At 43.7% G+C, this 25,187-nt stretch overlaps 1 protein-coding gene across 4 annotated transcripts in view; it reads left to right on the top strand.

The window, feature by feature from the left end:
* The window catches only part of ZBTB16 (zinc finger and BTB domain containing 16), a 185,647-nt gene that overhangs the window by 78,875 nt on the left and 81,585 nt on the right, over nucleotides 1–25,187 (top strand). For all 4 annotated transcript variants that reach the window (XM_038380589.2, XM_038380587.2, XM_038380588.2 and 1 more), the window contains exon 3: nucleotides 10,232–10,329. In XM_038380589.2, the coding sequence (XP_038236517.1) occupies nucleotides 10,232–10,329 (98 nt within the window). The remainder of the gene's footprint in view (nucleotides 1–10,231; nucleotides 10,330–25,187) is intronic.

The following is a 25,187-nucleotide window of genomic DNA, read 5'->3' as shown; positions in this document are numbered from 1 at the left end:
TAGCTACTGCTGTAGTCAGTGTGTAACTGGTACTGACTCTATGGGCTAGCTTGTGGATTAGTCTGGAGCCTAGGTACGGTGAATTCACTGCCACAGAGTTAGAACAAAGCCTGCAATGAGGAAAGCCTTTGGTAGTTTATTTCCCCTTCCACACACTATTCCTGTGTACACGTGGTTAAAGTACATATTGATAAGTGCCTGCACATGCCCATTGTATGCAACTGAACATAAAAATCTCCTGAGTGGTGCAGAATCGCTTGCCACCAATCCTGTCCTTTTCACACAAAGCACCCTGTTGGGAAAACTCATAATTTTTACACCACACGCTCTTGACTAGCCATTGCTGGAATTACTGTCTCTTTGAAGTGCTTTTTGCAGGGCATTTACAGGCCTTTTTAATTACTTACAGCTTGTAAGGGGCCTACTTCCATTCCAGCTTTTGTTTGTTTGTTCTTTCCAGTGTCTGTTTGGAAAAGAATATTGCTGCATTTTTTTTTAAATTTTTTTTTAAGTTTTAGGAACTTGTTGGCAAACCTGTCTTTGTGGTTCTTACTTAGGGAAGGGCTCTTCCTTCAGCAAGTTTGCTTTGAATGATCTATAGCTACTCCTCAAGATACTGTACGCTTCCAGGCTTTTAGGCCTTTGAACAAAGCTAGTTGCATAATCACAGCTCTGTGCTACCTCTCCGTAAACAAGGTCATGTGTTGATTTTTAATTTCCTTACTTTGAGGAAAGTTGGAATAGCAAATAGACAGTTTATTTCCAAAGCCAAAACATTTTTGAGTAATAGCTGATGACCTGAAAACTTTAGTTCCAAGCCGCTTTGATATTTAAATGTGCATTTTTAATAAACCATAATTAAAGGGAAAACCACTTTTTTTTTTTTTTTTTTTAAAAACTCACCTCTTTGGAATGGTGTCCCATGAGGGCAGGTGCCTTCTGGTGCTGAGGTATTCCCAACAGCTTCACTTTATTTACTTGGCCTGATTTCCCCCTCCCCCCCCAGCAAGAGCCTGGTGCATAGCATTTAGTGCGACTGAGGTTATGTAGATGCTCTATTGGTGGAGCGTAGGCAGTTGTCATGGTCCGCAAGTGGCCCGCTTGTAGTTGGGACAGAATTGGTAAACTTACCCTTCTCTCTGTGCGAAAGGAGAAATCTCATTTCCCTGGCCTTGCTTATTTTTTTTTTTTTTGCAGGCCTCCAGCCCTAGAGGGCATGACCATTCCAAGCCAACACGTGACATTTCCCACTGGCTGAGGGAAAGCTGCATTGCCCTGTAAATGGATTGTATGGCCAGAGTAGCACAATATTGCTGGTCTACTAATCTTCAGCAAGATGTCCTGCTGTTGAGAGTTAAAAACCCAGACCGTGGCACTGACACAGTTTGAAATGCATTAGATGGTTTTGGAAGGTATTGAACTAATAAAACGATTACCCCTGGACACAGAAAAAGAGATTGTCCCCAGCAGGCCACGGACAGAGGGTGGGGAATGTTGGAAGACTGGAAAGGCCATGACGTTCTCTTGTCTTAGAGGTTCTCAGAAATGCAGTTCCTCTGGGACTTGGATGAACTCTGAGGGCTATAATATTTCAAGCACTAATAATTGAATCCAGAGGTGAGGCAGGAAAACAAACATTTACAAAGAACTGGAAGAGAGAAGCTTCTTTTAAGGGTCCATAGAAACGTTATCCCCAGAATTTTCAAGCAGGAGACCAGGGAAGGCACAGCATGCCCCACCAATGAAAAACCAGGTTAGAACTATTATGTCACCAGGACAAACTCTCATTGGTTGGCCATACCCTGAGCACGTGATATTTTTTCCAGCTACTTCTCAAAGCTGCTTTCAACCAACTTAACCCTTTTGTGGGTATTACATCCATGTGACAAAATTGAGGTCAGATCTTTAGCTGCCTCTTCCTGCTGGTAAAGAGGGAGGGAAATGGAAGCTTTAATGCTGGAGTAGAGCATGTAAAGGGGTTGTGGGGGGGGAGTGAAGGGGAAATCCTTATCCATGTCCCTCTATTCTTCACTCCTTTGCAACAAACCCCATTTTCAAGAGGAAATTCAGTTGTACAACACCACTTGCCATACTTCTGGACAAATTCCAAGGCTGACCCATACTCTTGCATTGTAGCATAGTCTCCTCCAAATAAAAAAAGCTGGATTTTGAGCCATGCTAGTGTCCTAAATCTAGGCTTTTAGCAGGAATTTATCATAAGGCCTTTGTTTCTCCAGCAGTTGCAGCAGAAAATTGTATACTTTGAGACGTGCTCATTTAATGTTGCACAGTAAAGTAATTTTGCATGCTGCAAGTATTGACTAGTGATACTATATCAAAAAGCGTGGCATGATTGTATGGAAAGAAAGACCTTTCCAGATTGCTGTTCCTTTTAATCCCTGAATATCCTTTTGTTTAGTTTAATTTGCTTATAAGGACATCTCGGGACAAACAGAATAGTTGGAATTTAATTTCAGCATCAAGCTGTCATAATAAAGTTCAGTCTATCTTTCGGTACCCGAATTTGGATAATATCAGTGAGGAGAGATCTATTTTAATGTTCTTAACAACCTCCCCCCCCTTCCATTTTAAAGATACAACTTCAGTAAAAGTACAGAAACATGTATTGATCTCCTCGCTTAGATCTTAACCGCCTGAGCGGCTGTAATACCTTGCTTACATCTGCCAGGTTTTTGTGCAATTTTGCAACATCTCCTTAATCCAGTGAGCATAAATAGAACGTTTCAATCATATTTTGCTACCAGGAACCTAGAAGATAAAGCGCTTTTAAGACCTTGTTGAAAGAGACTGTATAAGATTGTGCACGATAAGATCGTCCTATAAGTAGACACCAAATGAGAAAACTTTTGTGCTCAGGTGAAATTTGTCGATAAAGATATTTCAAATAAATTACTTAGTGAGAACCTGAGCATTTTAAAACAATGAGCAGGTTATGTAACGGCCGGAAATATCAAAGCTGAAGTTTGATTGCCATGTAGATTTCTATGTGAACTGCTGCACTAGTAAGATTAATGTGTTCTTTTGTCGTTTCTGACACCCTGTTCTAACACTCTCTTCTTCTGGTGGGGGAGGATGGGGGGGAGGGAGGAGAGGGAAAAGTCTTATCTGCAAGCACTTTACTGGGATTGTGGTTAGCTTCAAATGCTATTGTCTGTCCTTACGGTTACAAGAACTAGAACAAATTGCTCTACTCCAGAGCCTGACTAACATCCAGCCCAACTTACAGACTATGTGTACATACAATGGAACTGGTGTTTTTTAATACGATTGTGTAATGCAGGAAACAACATGGTTTTTTTTAGTCTTCCCTCCTCCCCTCTATTTCTCAAAGTGTAACTTTTATATAGCGCCATTCCACCCAAAGAACGTGACAGATTCTGGGATAGATCCCAAGATAGAGTAAACTTAGCTCCAGTCCAGTCAGTGGGGTCCACTCGTGTAAAGCCCTGAGCTCTTTTCTTTCCCACTGACTGCACTGGGACTGAAGATATGCAGTATCTTGGTGGATCAGGCCCTTTGTGAAAGGGACACTTCCATCGTGGATGAAGTGCAGCCCCCTCAGAGGGAGAAGGCAGCAGCGGTTGGTTAAGTCAGGAAGTGAAGAAGACTGCCACCAATGGATACTGTGGGTGGGCTTTCAACTAGGTAGAAAGTGGTAACCCCAATATTCTGGTTGGAAGCCAGCTTGGTAACATCCTGACTCAAGAGGGGCCTTTATACATATAACAAGTGTTCAGGAGTTAATTACTGTGGGCGTGTCTACACTGACAATTAACAGCGCTGCAACTTTCTTGCTCAGGGGTGTGAAAAAACATCCCCCTGAGAGCAGCAAGTTGCAGCCCTATAAAGCACCCGTGTAAACAGTGCCCCCAGCGCTGGGAGCTGCGCCCCTTGTTGAGGTGGGTTTCTTTAATGCGACCACACAAGGCATGTTAAAGCGCTGCCGCAGCATGCATCTCATGAAAAAGACGTCCCCTCCAGCAGCAAGTGTCCCCTAGTACCGTGCTATGGTGTTGGTTCAGTGCTGACTCTAAGAGGAGGGGGCCTCTCCCCCAGCACACTTCCTGCAGCACCTTGACATTTACTGAGAGATCTTGACTTGGCCTGTCCATGTTAGTTGGAGGTTTGACAAGGCTCCAGGACAAGGCAATCTGGCTGCAAGCATCTGGTTTTCTGGCAATCCCGCGATCCCTCGCATTCAAGTATTTTTCGTTTGGTGGTGTCCAAACTGTCTTAAAAACTTCAAGAACACAGTGTTCTAGTCCCTGTACAGAAATACTGATCAAACACATCATTTATCACTTGAGGGGAGGGTACTGTTCAGTGTAGTAAATATGCCCTCCTGGCATGCCTTATTCACCACATCCTTACACTGCATCAACACAGATGGATTTAAGCCATGTACCTGGTTCTGTGGCAGTGAAAGGGTTGACAGAAGTTATCCAATGAACACCTTTATTTCCTCTTTAACTTGTCTAGTTATTGTTTGTGCTTTATTATTTTAAATCTGATTTGAAATTTTTTGCCTTTTATTGATATATTTACTTTATGGAGAGCATCAAGTGCTGTATTAAACAAGTAAATTGGGTTGTAAACGCTTTTGGTAATGTTTATTAATATTGACTAATCATGGAGCAATGAGCTCTATTGCTAGTAAGCATAATATGTGGCAATACCAGCGGAGCATTAACATCTTGTCAAATAGCTCTGTGTAATACGAATTTGTACCAAAAAAGGAAAGATGTGAAACACACCATCAAGTTTTTCTTTTACTGGGCAGGAAGAGTGTACGGCTGGCTTGCAGGCTCCAGATGCTTATGATGCGTATCCACTGCTGTTCTCTCTCCCGATATATCCTCAGTCCCCATACACACATACCACCTCTTCCCACACATTGGCCTAACCAACTTTGCTCCTAGTGGGCCTGGCTTAAATCTTGGTATCTCTCTAGTCAGGTTAATACTTTTTGTTCTCTGTCAAGGCACCATGTGTTTGGCTCCATCCTATCTTGACATTCCAGTCTAGAAATCGGAGAGGAAAAGTTTTTATTGGCCAAAAAACAAAGTTTGTTTTTTGGGTTTTTTTAAGATAAGCGAATTGTTGGCCACGTTGACAAATATTCCCCTTCCTTCTGCAGTAAAGATGCACTAGCTTGCGTGTTAGTAACTTGTGTATCCACTATAGTGTAATACCTAGCTCTGACACCGTGCTTTTCACCTGTAGATCTCAAAGCACGTACAAAGGAGGTCGGTACCATTATCCCCATTTTACGGGTGGGGAAACTGAGGCACAGAGGAAGTGATTTGCTCAGTGTCACCCAACAATCCTATGGCAGAGATAGGAATTGAATCCAAATCCCTCTATCCCAGTCCAGAGCTCTGTTAGGAAAAACAGCAGCAAGCCCTGTTGGGACCCAATCTTGTGGCACTGAAGTCAATGGGAGTTTCGCCATTGACTCCATGATGAGTTATTAACCATTGTGCCTCTTAAACCCACCACCTCCATTATTATTATTTTTAAGTGGAAGGCAGTAAGGGCCGCTGGGCATCGCTTAACCCAGTCTGGATCAAATGGACGTTTTAACATTGGAGTGCTGCTTGACTGAGTGATGACTCAAGATGAGTGCAAGAGTGTGTGTTTGTGTTTTCAGGGGTTGTCTCTTCCTTGGGAAAGATCTCAGTTGGACACAGTGGTTTTGTTTCACACTTGTGACAGTCTGAGCACAGACTATCTTTAGACATTACCCTGAAAATAGCATTTGCACTGCATGTGTCTACTCAGCTTTCTTACCACCCGCCCTGCAACGGGACTGGGTAGAACCTCATACAGCTGTGGGGTATGGGAAATGGCAGGATGCAATTGGCGCGTGTGCATCTGGGAGATACTTTTGAGATCTAGATAAGGGGAGGGAATGGGGGGAAGGGGGGGTAGCAGTTTGCAGCAACGTTTGTTTGCCATGTGGACTTGCCCATACTTCCAGGGTTTAGGGTTTGTCCCCATCCATACATGGGCTATAGGAAAGGCTGGGATTCATGTGCCTTCCTTCCCAAGCAGCCAGGGTTAGTAGTTTATTCTTAAAATGGTCTGGTAGTGACACCGTGCGGTAATCGTACGGCAAAGATTAGTGCTGAACAGTGTTTTATGGTCCCAGATTAGATTACTGATTTTTAAAGGCCCACATTAGTTTTTTTTCCCTCATTATTTTATTTCTCCTCTTACCACTACAGAATGGAGTTAGGCACCAAAACAACTTTCTTCTGCTTTTCCAGGCCTTAAAAAAATTAAAAACATGGTTGATAATCACCACATCCCTGTAAATGTGTTTTTACCTGTAAATTAGTGACAAATCCTCATCTTCGCTCCAGTTTAAGTTAACTTTTACCTGGCAGTTTTTGTTTAAATTATTAAAGTTGCATAAATGAATACGAAAGAAGAAGGTTACTTTGTGATATTTCTAATGGTTTGAAGATGTGTAGTATCAACCTTTAAAAAATGATGCTGTCTGAGGCCACCATCTTCCCTGAGGGCAGCTTGGCTCTATGCTCTTTGGAAACAATGGCCATTTTGAAAGAGGGCCACTTAACTAAGAGGCTCCTGTGAACTCAGTCCCAACTAGAATAAAAGATGGTAGACATTTGGGAAAAGGGTCGTTCTTCATAGAATTCTTTGTAGAAGAATGTTTGTGAGCCTAGTTTAAAAAAAAAATCTGAAGAAGTGTTTGTTTGTTTGTTTTTACCCATGAAAGCTTATGCCCAAATAAATCTGTTAGTCTTTAAAGTGTCACCGGACTCCTAATTGTCCATAATTTGTGGTTTGTTACTGGGGCCCAGCCACTGACTTTCAGGATCTTCTGATGCTGGATGGCCAACTAAAGTGTCAATGGATCCCTGCTTTCTGGGATACGTATACCCTGCCCAGAATCAAAGGACTGGAAGGAACCTCGAGAGATTATCTAGTCCAGTCCCCTGCACTCATGGCAGGACTAAGTATTATCTAGAGTTTGTAGTTTATATTTGGCACCAATGCAATAAAACATGTTTTGTCTTATAACAAAGTGATAATAAATAGTGAATTTGATTAGAAGGTTGAGTAGATCATTTGACTCTATCGTCAGATGAAAACATCAGCAAAGAACTCTTTTTATAGAATCTTTTATTTTGAAACCGGCATGTGTTTTTGTTGTTAGACTCTTCCACTTCCATCTGTATGAAAAGATCACAATAAATGGGTGTGCATCTCTCTTAGGAAAATGTAGCAAACTTGGCTTGATAGCTTTTCAATGCTTGTGTCAACTACAAAGCATGGGCTGCTTCTAAACAATACATTTATCAACCTCTGACGCTGTGAAATAGTCAAAGTTCATTTAATGTTTTCTGTTTAATGTTTCTGAGTTTAGTTGGCTCAACAATAGATGATTGTTAGTTTGCCTTGCAATGTCAATGTGCGTGAGACTTGCGATTGACCAATAATTGGCCTTAAAAGGGGGTGGAGGAAAAGATGGATTTTGGGGGGTGGTTAGTGAATAACAGAAAACTGTGATTGAAAGAATTCTCTGGCTATAGCAGTGTGAGTTGAGGAGTGGAAAGAAGGCTCCTGTTTGCTAGGATACTGTATCCTCTTGTCAGGGTCATGATTGTCCATAGACTTCTGAGGTTATCGCATTCGTGTGCTTTATGCTGCCAGGGAGCATGTGCCTTTAACACATCTCTTGTATTTTAATGATAACTGATTTTTTTTCTGGCTTGGGCAACGCTGCTCACCAGATCTGCACAAGCAGTGTCTGCTAAATATTATTTAATCTAGTAGAGTGCACTAGGATCTACTGAATTGCTTTTGAGTGGGGTTGTTTCTTTATGAAGAAGAATGAACATCCTTCCAGAAAGGAGTGGTTTGGGTTCTGAGCTAAATTGTACTTTCTGCACTATCTTGATGCACTACCCATCTCTCCAGACTCTCCAATCTGGGCTCAACAGGGGAAATCCAATTAAGTGAAATATATGTTAGGATTTTAGTGCCCTAAATATTCCCTACATTTTCCTCCTGTAATGCCCACCTTTCTATTCAGTTTCTGACCAAGGAGTGAATGAAAGCTTTGTTCAGTGCCACTTGTCATTAAACTTGTTGACTACATTTAAGCAAATTTGAACTGTAAAATACTAAAACGGAAACTCTGCATCAAGCATCTGCTGCTTCAGTTCTGGGAACAGACATCGCTTTGCCCTGTTTCTGGGTGTGAACTTGCAAGACACTTAGCACCCTGCCTTTGCTCCTGCTGAGATAATAGGAGTTAAGGATGCTCATCTTGGGACCAGTCATAGTAAAACTCTCCCATTACAATCCTGCAAGGATTCTGTCCCATCTGTACTGCTCTTGGGAGAAGCATTAGTGAAACTTTTTTTATTCCTTCTATCTTCCTCCTTCCCTTTGGTACTTAGCCTGGAGAGTCTCTCACGTGCAGTATTTTTAGCCAGAAGAGTGAGCTGTGTTTATGCTTCATCAGCACTCCAAACATCCAGCAACATCTGGATGGCACTTCTCAGCAGGGACCTTGCAGCCTACCTCTTGCCCCCCCCCCCAACACGGACTCAGCTACTGCAGTAGCAAACAGTATTAGGGCAATGGAGTTCCTGCTGTTTGCTTTCCAAAGGGGCCGCTCTTCTAATCTGCTTCTGAGCTCTGCTGCTTTGGCTAGGGCTCGTCTGTTGCTACCCTTGGTCCAGGTGGTGTGAGATGCATGAATACATGTCATCGATGTATGTATCATAACATTTCCCCCTCAATGGAAAGGACAGCGTTGATGTCCTTCATGAAGTATTTGTAGGGATAGGTGCATCTCTAGCTCGCCATCTCTTCAGGGTTGCCAGGTGTCCAGTTTTCGACTGAAATGTCCTGTCGAAAAGGGAGCCTGGCATTAAAAGTCTGGTTTGTGTGGGATTGGCAGGCTCCCTACCTGGTTCCACGCAGCTCCCAGGAAGCGACAACATGGCCCTGCGGCCATGGGGGCTCCACGCAGTGCCCCAGTCCCTCACTGAGCACCAGCTCCGCAGCTCCCATTGGCCGGGAACCACGGCCAATGGGACCTGTGGGGGCAGTGCCTGTGGGTAAGGGCAGCGCGTATGCTGCCTGGCCGCCCCTACGCCTGGAGCCGAGGGACATGTCGCTACTTCCAGGGAGCTCCCCAAAGTAAATACAGCACGGAGCCTGGTCCCCGCACCCCCTCCTGCGCCCCTGCCCCAGCCCTGAGCCCCCTCCTGCACCCAAGCCAGACTCCTCCCCCTCGCACCCCAACCTCCTGTCCCAGCCTGGAGCTTCCCCCCCACTCCCTAAACCCCTCATTTCTGGTCCTGCCCTGAAGCCCTCACTCCCTCCTGCACGCCAATCTCCTGCCCCAGCCTGTTAAAAATGAGCAAATGAATGAGGGTGGGGGAGAGTAAGCGACAGAGGGAGGAGGGATGGAGTGAGCGGGGTCTCAGAGAAGGAACAGGGCCTTGGGGAAGGGCCGGGGTAGGGGATGAGGAAAGGGTGTTCGGCTTTGTGCGATTAGAAAGTTGGCAACCCTAGTAAGAGTTCTGATCCTTCTATTACCAAAGGGGCTTGCAGTCCCTCTAGAAATTTCACAAGAATAATCTTTCTCATTCAGCTTTAATTGCTTCATGGTGTCACTGGGGTTTGCCTGTAGGGTTTCTGTTTCTGGACAAAGGCAGTTAGGATAGGTGCTTTGTAAACAAATCAGTTAGGGGAAGGAAAAGCAAAACCCTACAGGATCCTTCTTCCTAAAATGCCAGAACTGAAACTTTCTGAACTTCACTAAATCAAGCTTTGGGGAGAAGATTCAAACAGGCTTCCCACATGCTCCTCAGTTAAAGCAGCTCTCCTATTCCCTTTGCTCAAAGGACACCCAAGAAATGACTTCCCTTTTAGCAACCTCGATAGCGGAGTAGGCCTCGATGGTTGAATATTCTGGCTGAGCCTCCTCGTTGCTGCTGGCCAGCAGAAGTCCCATTTTCCACTCTGTCCCTACAGCTGTCTAGTTTTGTATGAAACAAGTATGTCTGTGATTTGTGTTCCTGCTGAGCTAATGAGAAAAGTCACGGATAATGTGTAGATTTCATGAAATATTCAAAAGGTCTCAGTGTTAACATTTTAAATAAAACTTTTTCCCCTCCCCCCCAACAAGCAAGAGGACTAATCCGTCTCTGTTTTTCCCTAGGAAGCTGCACAGTGGTATGAAGACTTATGGATGTGAGTTGTGTGGGAAACGATTCTTGGATAGCTTGCGGCTCCGAATGCACTTACTGGCTCACTCAGGTAGGTTTAGAGACATCGATGCCCCGTTAGGGGACTGCTGCCTCTGTCATATTGACCCAAATCTATTGAAACTCCCAGATAAACTTTAACAGTGCACGCATATGTGTAGAGCAGGGGATTATTTTAACCATTTTAGAATGGTAAATTATGACTATATTCCCTTTTAATTCCAGAGCCAGTTACATTAATTTTTAGAGGTTTTGTTTTAGGTCTTTAACTGGGGAAATATTTGCAGGTCCTCAGCAGCCTGGAATAACAAACTTGAACTACTGCATGGCTGAATGCTATTTGATTGCCTCCATCCACTTCGGCCACGATATTGGAGTGGTTTTTGTGTGTGTGTGTGTGTGTGTACTGTATTTGCCACGTACAGGCACCCACTGCAGTTTCATTAGCAAAACTGTTGCAAAATTAGGCACTCCATCTAATGAATCTAACTATTGGGTTCAAATTATGCAAGCCCTTTAATTAAATAGATATAGAAAGGTTGGAATGCTAAACTAGTGAGAAGACGACGTGTTTTGCAAGTTAATTTAGTCTGAAATTCCTATTGGGCATACAGTCCCATATACAATTAGTTTTTCTATTTAAAAAAAAAATGCAGGCAACCATTAGATCCATTTGCTCAAAGGAAAAGTGTATATAAGAATCCATGTCTCATTCATTCAAGGGTAAATCACTCAGGGTATGTTCACACTGCTCACGAAGCCTGTGTACTTACTCAGGTTTGAGCTCATGCCCCATGCTTCCGTCCACGCACACAAATCAGTCTGACTCAGGTCAGCAAACACTCAGGACCAAGGTCCTACAATACTGCTAGGGAGGTGGGTCAGAGCCCAAGTCCCACTGTGACTCGGGTCCAAGCCCTGTCATTTTGCAGGTCTGGACGCGAGACAAGTTGCAGTCCTGAGTCAGAAGGTCTCTGTAGTGTAGTATGGATCATTAGTATGGTTCCGAGACCTGGCTCCAACAATCGTAAAGCCAAGTTTACAGACACACAAGTGCAGGCTTGGAAACATCGAGTCCACAAGCCCAGGTTCCACAGACCTAAACTTGGTGTGCAGTGTAGACATAACTGCAACACTACCAAAAAAAAAAATCCCTGCAGCAGTGAGTCTGAGCCTATGTCAACAGACTCAAGCTCTCAGGGCTTGTGCCAGGGAGCTAAAAATAGCAGTGTAGACATCCCTGCTCAGGCAGGAGCCTGGGCTCTGAAACCCAGTCAGGGGGAGGGTCTTGGCCAGAGTAGGAACACCTATATTGTTGTTTTTAGCCCTGTGGTGCAAGCCCGAGTCAGCTGACCTGGACTCTGAGATTCTGCTGTGGGGTTTTTTTGCACTGTGGACACACCCTTAGAGTCCACATGAGTTTACAAGGCTGCACGTTTGGAGTAATTTTGGAAGGATGCTAGCATCACTGTAGAACTTTCTGCCATATGGTCTGTAGGAATAATTAGAGGGTGGGGAGTCAGAAGGCAGTGAGTCCTTCCTCCGCTATTCCCTCCCTATGTGGCCTTGGGCAAGTCACTGCACTTTCTGTTTGTTTGTTTTATCTTAGTGCCTAGGAGCCCTAGTCATTGACCAGGCCCTCGTTGTGCTAGGGACTGTACAAACACAGAGTAAATGGTCCATTTGCCCAATGGTAAAATGGCGATAATTAATACTTACTCACTTACCTCCATAAAATGCTAAGTGTTATAATTCCTGCCACTGCTTTAATTGTGAATGGTAACAAGTATGAGAGACCAGATACAGGATAATTTCCTAACTCAAGTTTATGCATCTCATGGAAGTGCTGCTTCTGTCCTTGTTCTTTAAGCACTGAGAGCTACTTCTGCCATTCTGGTTGGGTCAGAGTGGGAACCGAAGCACACAGATATCTCCTAGTAGTTGACTCCTGGATGGTTGATCATGGATCAATGAATCTCCTCTGACATACACCAGCAGCACATGTACTCGAGAGGTCCTGACAGGGCTAGAATAAACACAATCATCTGACCATAGGCATGCAAACAAATGTGGGTTAAACCACCAATGAAGAGATTGTGCAAAATAAATACAATCAGTTTTTTCAAATGCTTCATAAATTATTTTCTGTGGAAGATGAGCACGTGCTGTCTCTCTCTTACTCCTTTTTTTTGTTTTTGTTTTGTTTTTTCCTGCAGTCTGTGCTTGGTCTGGGTATTGACTGCTGCATTTCTTTTAATCTTGATGCATGAGAAATTAGATTTGGAGGGGGAAGAAGGCTGCATGGCGCACGGGAGTAAGACAGCAAGCTCTCAGGCACAATTTCAAAGCTGGCATAAGGCACCAGTGAACTGAGTTTGATAAGAACTCAGAATAGTCTCCAAGGGTCTCTTCTCCATAGCACAGAACTACCCAGCAACATGGCATAATTGGCAGCCTTTGCTTAAGGGGGTGGCCTGTGGCTGGAATAAGGGAAGCAGGTCATGAGTGAGACACCCCAGCAGGTCTGGTCATGTAAGGGCTTGCGCAGAGCCTAAGTAGTGTTGTGCCTGGCTTTCCCCATTGCTCTGTGTTGACGGAGGGTGGGCAGCTAGATGCTGCAAGAGGACTCTCCATACACATGGTGAGAGTGGTTGAGGAGCGCTGGTTTTTCCCATCGTGAAAATAGGGGATGGTCCGGTTCCATTATATCCAAGCCACTCAAGTCTGGAGGTTTGTTTGGGATTGTCCCAGTCTCTAAAAGAGAAATTCTCCTGACCCAATAAGAGCTCCCACCTCTGAGTCTCAGTTTTGAGATCCTGGCCCTAAATTAGCTGAACTTCCAGCTGTCCTGTAGGGAGGTGTTAGGGGCAGCTGAGTACCTCCCGTGAGAAGGGCATGTATTGGGGGGTGTGGTGCTACTGGGAGATGGATGACAGTAGAGCCAGGAATCGTGCAGCTGCTATACAGGTTTCTTCCCAGAGCTCTGGCAATTCACCTTGCTCCCTTCCTCTGGCCCTTTACTTACGGGCCTCTCCTCAACTTTCAGTGTCAGGTGCACGAATAGTCTCTGGAATACCAATGCACCCCAGAACCCCACTGCACAGTAACCTGGCACAAATACTGAAGTGTATTGCGGTAATACCTAGAATGCTTGTTGTGCAAGGCGCTGTACAGACAGAGTGAAGATCTGTTTATTGTTCCTCCTCTCCAATGCCTCTTGTCACCCAAGGCTGACTCTGAACTCCTGGTGCATGATGGTGATCGTAGTCAATTTATTAGACTATCTGCCACACCTGGATCCTCCCACATGCATGAATTTGGCATTCCAAATGGAAATGAATCCATCCGCCGTTTAGCTGTATTTCCCTGACACCCTGCCTCTCAAAAAACCAAGAGCAATAACTCTTGTGCTGCTGTTTTCTTCTGTGTTTGGTCCTGGGTATTGACTGCTGTATTTCTCTCAATCTTGATGCATGAGAAGTTAGACTTGAAGACTTTTCTTCTATGTTTCCTGTACCTAGGCTAGTGTTCCTTCATATATATCTGAGAGTCCGCTGTGACTGGCTTTATAAAGAGAGTCCGGTTATAGATTTTATTCTAAAAAATACTAGCTATAAATCAATGAAAAGACAATGGCCCCTTTTTATTTCTGCCTTTTAAGGCCTGATCCTGCACGCACTTCACTCAGCACGGTCCTTATTCTCAGGAGTAGGCGACTTGCCTCCCTTTGTCCTTCTCACAGTATCAAACACTACTCCTAGCCGTAAGTATTTGCAGGATTGGATCCTCTGATTTGATGTCATTTTAATTGGGCCAGATTCTGACTGGCATTACCATCCGGTGTAGGTTCCCGGAGTCGCTCCCCTGAAGTCAACGGAGTTAATCCAGGTTGCACTTGCTGTGCTCTAGGCAATGGTGCCAGCTGTCTAGTGAGGAATATATACTATCCAGGGAGGGTGCGTCGCTTGCCGCCTCTGAGGTCCTGGCTAATGCCTGGCATTGTGGCAGGCCGCGTGTACTGCACTTAGCATCTCAGCTGTGTTTTCCCTTCCCCCTCCTCCTCCTCCATCCTCCCCCTTTTTTTGGCTTGTGCTGCCTGTGTGTGTTGTTGTCGTTTTGGCCCCATGCCAATCCCTGGCGGGCTGCCAGCCTTGTGGGTACAGTATGTACAGTGAACATTGAGCCAAGTTTGTCATCATACAAGATTAATTTTTTTTTCTAATCTGTCTGGGGTTGGGTGAAATCCGAGGGTGGGGGGAGGCAGAAGGAGCTGTTTGAACGCTCGAAAACAGCCGCATTAAATTCCAGCACTGTTATTTATTAAAACATGAGGCCTTTGCACCTCTTCTTTTCCTTTCTTACTCCCTCCCACCCCCCTCCATGAAATGAGGTCGTGTTGGATCCACAACATGAGGTCATGTTTTCAGTGACTAGCATGCTAAAATTTAAATCTCCTAAATCAGTTTTCATTGTCCAAATGAACAATTTTGTTGATTTAGAAGTTTGCCCTGTAGGAGACCCTTATGATTTGGGGTCCCCCCACTCCTCAAAAGGCCGTAGATGATGGCAGTAGTAAATGTTCCATTTAATTGAAGTTTTTCCATTTCAGTTGGAATGTGTTCAACTAATCAAATGTTTGAGGGATACCTGATGATAGAGAAGTTTAATTAATAAACAATAAACTAATGAATTAACTAACGAGATTGTTCTGGCCTGTCCCAGTCCTGAGACTCCTATCGAGGTCGTATTGCACTGTAATGCGGGGAGGAGGGGGCGCTTGGGGAGGGATGAGCACTAAATCGGTGCTTATTTTATAACATACAGTTCAATTCATGTCATCTTTCACATAACCTGCTGTCAGTTCTGGTGATGTGCTGGGGGAAATCTTTTTTGGGGGTTTCCAGTCATAGGGAAAGGAGAAATGCTCTGATGCAGCTCTAGGAGATCAGTTAGAAAGTTTTTTCCTCTCTTTCTCCCACTTCTGGTTTCTCTCAGAAGCTGAGAGACTGTGGGGCCAGATCCACAGCTGGTATAAATAGACAGTGCTCCAGTATCTGGCCTTCACTCTCTGGGGCTAAGTTCAATATCTACCCATTTTATTTAGCGGGGAAAAGAGCAAGACGGGTGAATCTGAACCCTTGCCACCTCTCCCAGTGTTTTTGCCAGTCCCACAATATTTGGTGGTCTTTCTTTCGAGCTGCTGAAATTAGATTGCTTGACAAGCTCGGCTTTGTTTATTTTTAAGTTTTCTAGCCCTCAGAGTTGTGGAGAAAAGCTGGAAACTGTGATCTTTAAATATTCCAATGCCAGAAGGCAAACAGAACCCAACTGTTGTTGGTTGTTTTGTTTTGTTTTTTTTAATCTCATGATTTTTAAGCAAATCGCATGATTTTTGAACACTTGGAGTTGGCAGTTTTGCACGTGTTTGACCCATGTCGTCACTTCTATATAAGGAGAAGAAAACACTTGAATTAGAAACAAAGGCTGCTGTGTCTAATACCATCTCCCTAAAATGTCCTTCCTGATCGTTACCTCTTCTTTTTTTTTTTTCAGTCCAGCTATCCATTTTCTTTAGTCTTTTGATGCAGTCTTGTCTTTGAGGTCCGGTCATACATCCCATTTTCCTGCTTTTATTAATATGCTCATGGAATGCCTTCCTAAAAATAAACTTTAACGAGTGCTGGGGCTCAGTTATGAGGTGTATGGGCTCAGTGCATGAAATACTGGGGGGAATTCTAAGCCCTGTGCTACGCAGCTAAGTCTAGAGGATCCCTTCTGACCTTAGAATTTGATGTTATGAATGCTCTCACTGAAGTGGTCTATAAAGCCATTGTCCTCACCATATCAAAAACCACCTCTGCTGTGACACCTGCTACTAATGGCCAAGAATAGGTGCAGGGGATGGTTTGATACTGTTCTATTTTTAATGATAGTTTTGTCCCTGTCCATCCTCCCTTTGCATATGGTTTTCCATTGATCTGAGAGCTCTTTGGAACTTGGCTCATATATTCCTATATGAGTGGATAGGCCATAGCACACTACCGATGTATTGCAGAATGTGGATCATAGGCAAATAGAGCTAAAATGCTTACATGTATGGGGGCTGTTGTGACACTGTGAAAAGCAGAGAGGGAGAGAATGGGGACATGGTCTGGAAAAGTGCCACCCTCCATTTAGGAGTGTGTTTCTCATGGAATAGTGTGTGCATAAGTATTGCATGTATGTATAGCATAATTATAATCGTTACAAAACTGCAAGGCAAACCTTATTGTTAATACTGTGTTCAGGGTGTTCTGGCAATGTTAACTTGGCAGTATTACACACGCAGTATATGTTAAGCTAAAATATGGTATAAACGTAGTTTATTTAGGTTTACATTTAATGAGGGACAAAGTAGTTAAAAGCCTTAAATGTGTTCCATAGGGTTGAGTTAAGGTTGCTCTCTTAATTAGAAGTGGGTATTAAGAAACGTTAAAGTTTAAATCTTTTTCCTCCCAGGAAAAGAAAAGAGGGTGGGAGGCGAGAAAGGAAAAATCTCAAGCTATTTGGAACATACAGTTTACATGCTCGATGGACTTAATGAGCAGAGTTTGAGTTCTCTGAACCAACAAATGCTAGCTACATATATATGCATCTCTTTTTAAGTGAATGTGTATAGCCTTGATCCAAAACACCTCTGCATGCTCAGGTTGCAGTTATCAAGTTGCTTGCATTGGGCTTCATTGTAGACTTTAGTTTTTTCTTCAAACCACACCAAGGCCTAGTTGTTACAGAGGAAGATGGCCAGGGCAAATTCCATGCTTCCAGCTTCAGCTATTGGTGCTTGTAACTTTTGTTTGAGAGAATGGTTCCCCTCCCCCAGTCCAAAATGGAGATGAGGAGAGTGCAAACAGAACCCCCATTTCCTTCCCCCCCCCGAAACAAAACACTTCTCCTCCATGTAAAGACCAGTCCTGGATTTACTGAGCTCAGAAGGAGAATGTTTCAAAAAGTTACCAATGTATTAAAACGAGAGATTGCTGCAGGAGGCACCCATTGTAAAGTGTGTGTTGTATGTGAGAGAGAGAAAACTACACACTTTCTAATCCACTAATCCACCATGCAATCCCTAACAGGCAACACCAAGGAACACTGCTCGCAAAGGTGTGATTCCTTGTTTTAGTTATTGTTTTGAATGCTCAGGTGTTCGTTCAAAATTTTGTAACCTCGCACTGGCAGATTCTCAATCTTAAAATAATACCCTAAGCATGACCGTGTTGTTTGTTGACTTAATTCTTTTGTGCTGCTTAGCAGGTCAATGTCTGTGACGTGGCCCAGGGCAGCGGAGAGTCACATTTCCAGCCAGACTGCTGCTAATGACACAGTTGTGGCGAGGAGACAAAGGTGGCCAATCTGGGGTTATGTGCCTAGAAATGACTCCTAAACTGCAGCCGGTGTTCACCTCTGAGCAGGCCTCAGGCTGCCTGTTGATTTCAGTGAAGGGGAGGCAAGTCTGCCCACAGCCTGGCCCTACTGAACTAAATCCCATTTGTGGCACGTAGTGTCACAGCCAGAACTAAAATTCCATGGCAGCTCATCTTTAAGGAGCACAGGAATTCTGCCTGTGGTGGGCAGTGGTGGTAATTTTTATCGTGCACCCTGTTTTAAGGGCAACCAAAATCTGAGCCCAGCTTTTTAGCCACTAAGAAAAGTTGACCTGGCTACAGTGCGGGGAAGGGTTGAATTGGGATTAGGGACATGCAGGGGGTTAGAGAGCTCTTGGGGCTGAGGGGAAGCCAGACCCTGGAAGCGTGTGTGCACATGGTGTGGCGGTGGGATGAGATTTTGGGGTCGTCTTCTCCCAGGTTGCTACTGCTCTAGCACTTGTAGGATTCTGACACCTGAAGCAGAGAAGCTGCCTCTTCCTTCCTTCCGTCTGATGTATAATCTGCATGACAGGAAGGCGAGGTGATGCAGGTGTTCTGACTTCAGCTGCTGATGTGACAAGAGTAAAGGAGAATCCTGACAGCTGAAATCTGGGGCCTGGCATGAAGGAGTAGAAAGGCTGCAACAAAAGCAGTGGCAAAATGCGTGGTGCAAAGATGCCCAAGGTTCACTAGCCACCTCCTTTCATCGGCTGTGTTGTGCAATCGCCAACCCTGTGCCCTCCCCTGCTCTGCTGGCGTGGCCCACGATAGTCGTGTGTCCTAGTGGGCTGGTGTTATCCAGCCAAGATCTAAAGCTGTGGTTAATTCATTTGCTACCAGTCTCTAATAAATGTAAACTTTTCTTCCTTTTCATGTTCTGCGCTTATCTCCTTATTAAGCGTTGAGCTACAGAAGATGTTTTCTCGTGAAGTATCTGAGATGTTCATCTTGGAATTAAGCTGCCTCTCTGTCTGCTACCTTTTAAAAATTTTATTGTTTGCTGAAGTCGGGGTGTGCATCAATGCAAAGTTAAGAAAAAAGGGAAGCGCTGAGATTCTTTGGAGATTGTTCGCCCTCCCTCTTCCCCTTTCCCTCTCCCTTTTTGAATTTTGGCTGGCATCCCAAATTTATTCCCAGAGTGATGTCATCGGCTTGCCGGCAGGTCTGGATGTTCTGCCAGCATTCCAGAGAGTTTATGATCATTCGCAGATGTGCATCCAAGAACACACTGTACCCAAAGCAGAAATTAATGCAGGCTTGACTGCTATCCAACCCTCATACACAGGAGAGAGGAAAAAAAGAAAACAAACTGTTTAATGCTGTTTATAAATTATACACTGGCTGATGAAATATACATTTCTTTTCCCCCAGACCCTCCCTGCCTTCCTTTTCTGCCTCAAGAGTCTAAGATGAGACTGGAAGAATATGGTTTGCTTTTTAGCTCCTGTTTTGGCTGGAGTCCTAGCCCCTGCTGCTGATCCAGAGCCAGGGTATTTTTCCCCTTTACCTGATGATGAAATACATTTATTTTTGCAGCCATCACTACTCCTCCCCCTCTTTTGGATGCTTTTTGTTATTCAAGGTGTTCTGCTAAGCATTATGCATAGAGTGTAATGCAAGGACCCATTACACCATAGTGTGCTCTGTAGCAAATAAATCGTATGCACTTCTGTCTACATTAATACTGCTAAATATATGTGATCATCATACTGTAACCCATTTTCTCTCTGGTTTCTCATCATGCATGCGAGATGGGAAAGTTCTGAAAGTTCACTGTAGGCTGCGGTATTAGAAAACATTCCATCCCTCCCGAAAAGGAGAACATAAACATGCTCAGGACTCTCTGCATCCAGATTTGGGGTGATGCTGATGATCAAACCATCCTCCCCCTCTCCCCAAGATGCATTCTTTAAATTCCTCCCCATGTTGTGTGCAATCCATTTACATGGCTTTTGTGTTTTTTAATACTGCTAATGTTTATCATTTGCCCAACAGGCTTGACAGATTTTTGTTTCCTGTAGAGTATCACAGCTTTAAAGCCCCCTTGTTGCTAAGTAGCAGCCTCCCTGTACTGTAATGGGCTGATTTTGTATTCTGTTCAGCACTGTATCTTATTTTTGTATGCAAGACAAAGTGTTTTGATGGAGGACGATTGCAGAAGTGTCTGGAGGCTGTTTGGAGTTTTATGGGCTGTACAGTACACTGTGTGCTTTCTGAACAGAACACAGGCTGTTGCATTTTGGATTGGATTTGTCATTTTTTCCCCTCTGAGAGGAGGCTGTCAGATAGAACATTACTTGAAGGATGGAGAGAAAAGTGGAAATTGTGTAATAAACTCTATTTTTCGCTAAACCAAAATTATTTTTTTAGTCCCAAAATAGTCCCACAAATTCATAAGCTGCTATGGGAGGAGGAACAGGCTAATGAAGTTGATGATGAGATGACATGGTTGGTGCTTAGTCAAGTGCCTTTCCGTCTCTTGCATTCCTTTTCTCTGAATTCTAAGCTTTCCCCTTCATGTGGGGTTTACTTCTTTTAAATGGCTGGTGGGCTGGCGGGAGCACTTTTTTAGAGGCAGGACGCCAAAGGGCCAAAAGGGTGGAATGCTCCAGACTTTACAAAAGCTCTTAACTTTTTTTCCCTTGCTGTCTGACCATGACGGGTAGGTAAGTTGGGAGGCAGAAGCCATGTTGTGGGTGACGTCCAGACATGCTAAACTCCAGGACTACATCTCTAAAACGGCATTCGGGGTAGAACACAGGCCAACCAAAACCCAGGAACTTGGGAGCAGCCAATTCCTCACTCAGTGCTGACCTTTGCCCTGCTTGCAAGTAGGTGACTCAGAGTCTGCTGCAACGTGGCACAGAAATGCTTCAGTACCTAGGCACGAGGGCAAAGTTGGATGGACAGAATTAGCAGCCTGACCTCTGTGCCTTTCTCAGTTTCAGTTGCACCCTGGATGAGGGCACAACTCTGGCATCACACCTACACAGCCCATCTCTGAAAGCTGAATCCTTTATGGGACCTGAATGTTTTAATGAACAACCCCAAACAATTAGATGCTTTTCTTCCCTCTTTCTCCATCCCAATTTGACTTATTTGACCTATTAGAATGTGATTTGGAATGCTGGTGGTTCTTCCTTTGACCTAGCCTTTGTGATGCTTCTCTGTTGGCATGGTTTGTGGCAAAGGGGTCACTTCTTAAAAGCTCCACTTACACGTTGTATTAAAAACAAAACCCGTTTTCCTGTTTTGGGAAGAACTCCCTTCAATCGGGTGAACTTTGTGGATGAATGTCTTGTAAGAATCTTCTAAAATCAGCAAGTGTAAAAAGCTGCTGAAATTGTTCAGGTCTATTCGGACGCATTGGGTATGTGAGATTATACCTTGCTGCCATTTACTGTCTAGGTGTCGGGAACCATTTGGAAAAAGATTTTTAGCCACGTGTCCCCCAAAAGAGCCATCCCTCCACCACCCAGCCATAAATTTTCAGCTTTGTGTGGGGAAATAGGAAAGGAGAGTTGGCAACCCCTTAAAACTCAGAAATTCCCAAAGGAGTGTTTCTTCAGGGAACCCCAGCTCTAGTCCACAACACCCAAAGCATTATTGAGAGAATATAAGTGATTCTGCTCTCATGATGGTGTAAATCAGGAGTTATTACTTCATCCTTGCAGAGATCAGAATCAAGTCAACATATTGCATCTCTGTCTATCTCAATTTGTAACCCTATACTGGAAGCTGAGAATGTAGGAACCATTAAGACCACCTTGAGAGTGTCCCTCTTGGGGAATGCAAAAGCTTCTGATTCTGAGCATATGTCCCTTATACAACTACAAAGCCTGGGTGGTGGCTCTCTAGCCATAGTCCTAGACTACATTGGGCTTTCAAAGGCATTCCTGGTTGTCTGTGGATTGAAATATCTTGTAAAATCAATTGATGGATGGGAACTGGGGAGGTGGATAAGTGCAAAGAGTTTTTTCTTGCAAAGAGGCCTTCGCTTCATGTCGGGGCGTTTGCTGGGCCTTTGGCCAAGGGAGTTGGTCCACGCCAAGATGTTATGAAATGAACTGTGGAATAAAAATGTCAGTCCACCCCTAAATTTGAGATGCTGTCAGAAATTTAGGTTGTGCACTGTGCCATTGCTGGGGTAATGTGGGAGCACTGGCAATGTCCAGGAAACGTGCTCTGGTCACACCGTCAACCTCACAGCACGTGAAGGTGATTATCCAGACGCCCTTTATGTGAACCATTCAAGATGCTTGAACGATTGTCTAAACATCTATAACAACTTGCTACAGATCTAATTGGGCGGAACCAAAAGCATCACCACTGTACAAGGCTATTTTGTGGGGCGGCTTGGAATCTAGGTGTTGCAGAAAGAGGGCTGTGTAGGTTTTGAGTAGAGGGTGGGCTGGGTGTGAGTTCAGAAGCCACAGGGTTTTTTAATCTACATGGCCAAAGTGTCCGTATGGATGTGGTGATCTCCCATTGACCCTGGATGCTATTTTTCTTCCCTGGTGATCTTTTTCCACCTTCTGAGAGCAAATAAGAACATTCAGGCTGATCTGAAATGCATGCACTAGTCAGCCAGATTGTCCCAAAGATAACAGTAGATGTTTATAAACCTGCTTTAAGCAGCATAAACCACTATGATTATGCAGGAAACAGTATTCAACAAGCTCGACTTGGGTTGGGTGGGGGCTGCTTTTATATCCTAGGCAATTGTACAATGAGGGTTACATGGAAGCCGAAAATTGTTCCTTTGCTCTAATAGCACAGCACAGACCATTACCTTCCAGATTTAAAAACGAAATGAGCTCATCATATCTGGTGACTTACCCTGACATTCATGCTCAATTTAGAAGTCTGTCTTTACCTTTTAAAACCTATGCTTTTTATTTTTCTTATATTCACTGATTACTTTTTTTTTAATACTAACCCCCACTTCCCCCCCAAAACTAATCTTTTGCATTTTCCAATCACAGAAACTATTCTTGGTTTCCTTCTTTTGGCCCTTGGATATATTTTTGACATAAAATACAAGACATTTTTATAACTGTCTCTTCCACTCTGGGTAAAATAGAGAAAAAGGGAAAAAATAATAATAATAAAAAAAAAAACCCACAGCGGCTTTATGTGGGCAAAAGAAGAAAACAAGAGAATGGGGTAGAGAACAGGCTAAATTTAAAATTGTAATTGGCTGACTTCCACAGGCTTGCGGGTGTTTTAATGACTCATAATAACTTCATTTAAAACCAGCTGAGCAGAAAATAGATTGGAGAGGAGCCTCAGGCCATTATGGATTTGTGTGTTTTTTTTTGTTTTTGTTTTTTGTTTTTGTTTTTTTTTTTTGACAAGCTCTGTTTTCGGCAGCCAGGAAGGCCCTCATAGAGGGCTTGGCTGTTTTCTCTCTTCTAGAGTTGGTGGTCTGCCCAAGAGAGATTGTACAGAAACCAGTTTTTTTTAACTGATTAAAAATAGATGCCTTGAGGTATTATTTTAGCATCAGTGGGTTTTTTTCCTTGTTCTTTTGATGTGGTAAATGGAACATAAATACAATTGTTTTTGAAATTACTGAATTAATTAGGTAGTAAAGTGACAACAATGCATAAATTTACTTTGCAATTTTAAAAAAAAATCCATATTTCCGTTCCACATTCTTGTTATGTACAGCATTTCAAAAATGTGAGGTTATATATTAATCTCTTGTGTTTTAGAAGGGGGTGGGAATATATTTATTATATATGAAACGCTCACTGGTGAGTTGTGGAAATACAGCTGGAAGGGAATCCTGTATTCACTTAGTCATTCAGATTCCTTTCAGCCTCCTTGCACTAGACACAATGCCAGAGGAGTAAGTGTTATCACCTCCTTTTATTTTAAAGTAAATGGGCAAAATATTTTGAAGGAATGCACTCTCCAAACGCTTGCTCAAACTCTGGTACATAATATGCCACGCTTTGGGATTAAAATGGAACACCTACACGGCAATCAAGTTTAGTATTGAAAACAGTGGGTTGAGGGTTTTCTGGGCCTTCAGGGCATGATGAAAGGAAGTGGGTCTAACAGCTGTCATTTCCCAAACAGCCCAGCCAAGACTGAACCTTTTCCCTGTCAGAGAGAAGAGGTTCCCCATTCTGCTTACAGATGGTCATTGGTAGCTGTTACTTAAGAAACCGCAGGAGCCTATTTCTATAGCTGAGTAGGGTTTTTAGCTATCCTCCTTCTATTGACTTTTAATGGGAGTTAGAAAACACCTTATGCAATTCATTGAAAATTCACCCCAGGTCTGTAAAGAGAACCAGTGAAGAATGATGGCATGATGTTTTTGCCAAGTCTTCGAGGCAGGCTTGTAACCAACAAATGTGGTTTCAGTAGTATCCAAATAAAGAAAGCTCTGGTGTAAAGCCTACTTTGGAATCTATCACAAGCATACTGGATGCAATGCATTGAGAGAGAACAGAAGTCCTGGAATTCTGGACTGCTTTGGTGATCTTGTTAGAGCGACCTTAACGTGGTTGGGAGCTTTGTTTGTTTTTTTTCCTGTTTCTAGGCAGTAGTAAAACACTTAGTGGCTGCATGCAAGCCCTGAGTTGGGTGTTGTTCCACCTGATCCTGGTGAAGAGGATGAGGATGGTACCTGAATGCAGTTGACCAGAAAACTGCAAAGGTCTTAAATGAATACCATGAGCAAGACTTCATGCAATCCTGTTGGAAAATCTCTCTCCACCAGGCTGAGTTTTTTGATGAATTAGAGGGGCTTCTCCTGGGTTCTGCGATGAGCTGTGGGGCTGGGCTGAATTAAAGTAACACCAGGAAGGTGAGAAATCTGGAGAGAATTCCATTCCTTTAACCCAGGGAAAGTCCTTGTCAGATTCTTCTGTGGCTTACACCCTTCATGCACCTGCAAGTTATCTCACTGCGATAGCCCTGTAAGTCAGGGTGGAATATGCCCTGTAATTGTCAGAGCATCAAGGAATCCTCTTGCAGACAGATTCCTGTAGACAGGAAGACCTCTGGTAGCCCTTTGACACAAAGACGCTGCTCCTGACACTACTGTTCTCTAAGGCTGTGCCTGTCATCCAATTCCTGTGGATAAAAATTGCAACCCTTTAATGCGGAAGCATGTCGTTTTCTGTTAATCTCTTCCCCCGTCGTAGCCTGTCTCCTGTCTTTCTCCTCTCTGCCATCTCCATAAAAGTTTATCACAGTCAGGGATGGTTAAATGGGTGCAGGAAAACAGTGTTTTAGTAAACTGTAAAATTAGTTGGGAAGGTTAATGAGGCATTACTTGTCTGCCTTTGTAGGAAAGGCAGGTTTATGAAGGTAGCTGAACACCTAAGCAGAGGAATGGACTTGCAGCATTTAAAGGCAAAAGGGTCCTTTTATAAAACCCTGTTTGAACAGATGTGCTCTGTCTGTCATCTTGATAACATTTACGGCTCTAAATGAAATCTAGTAGAAGTGGGGGGAGGATGTGGAAGAGCGCTTAAAACATGGTGCT

This window comes from Dermochelys coriacea, chromosome 22 (genome assembly GCF_009764565.3).
Source record: "Dermochelys coriacea isolate rDerCor1 chromosome 22, rDerCor1.pri.v4, whole genome shotgun sequence".
In the NCBI taxonomy this organism is placed as follows: Eukaryota; Metazoa; Chordata; order Testudines; family Dermochelyidae; genus Dermochelys; species Dermochelys coriacea.
Note: the sequence above shows the minus strand (reverse complement) of the source record. Positions and strands in the feature narration are given on the sequence as shown.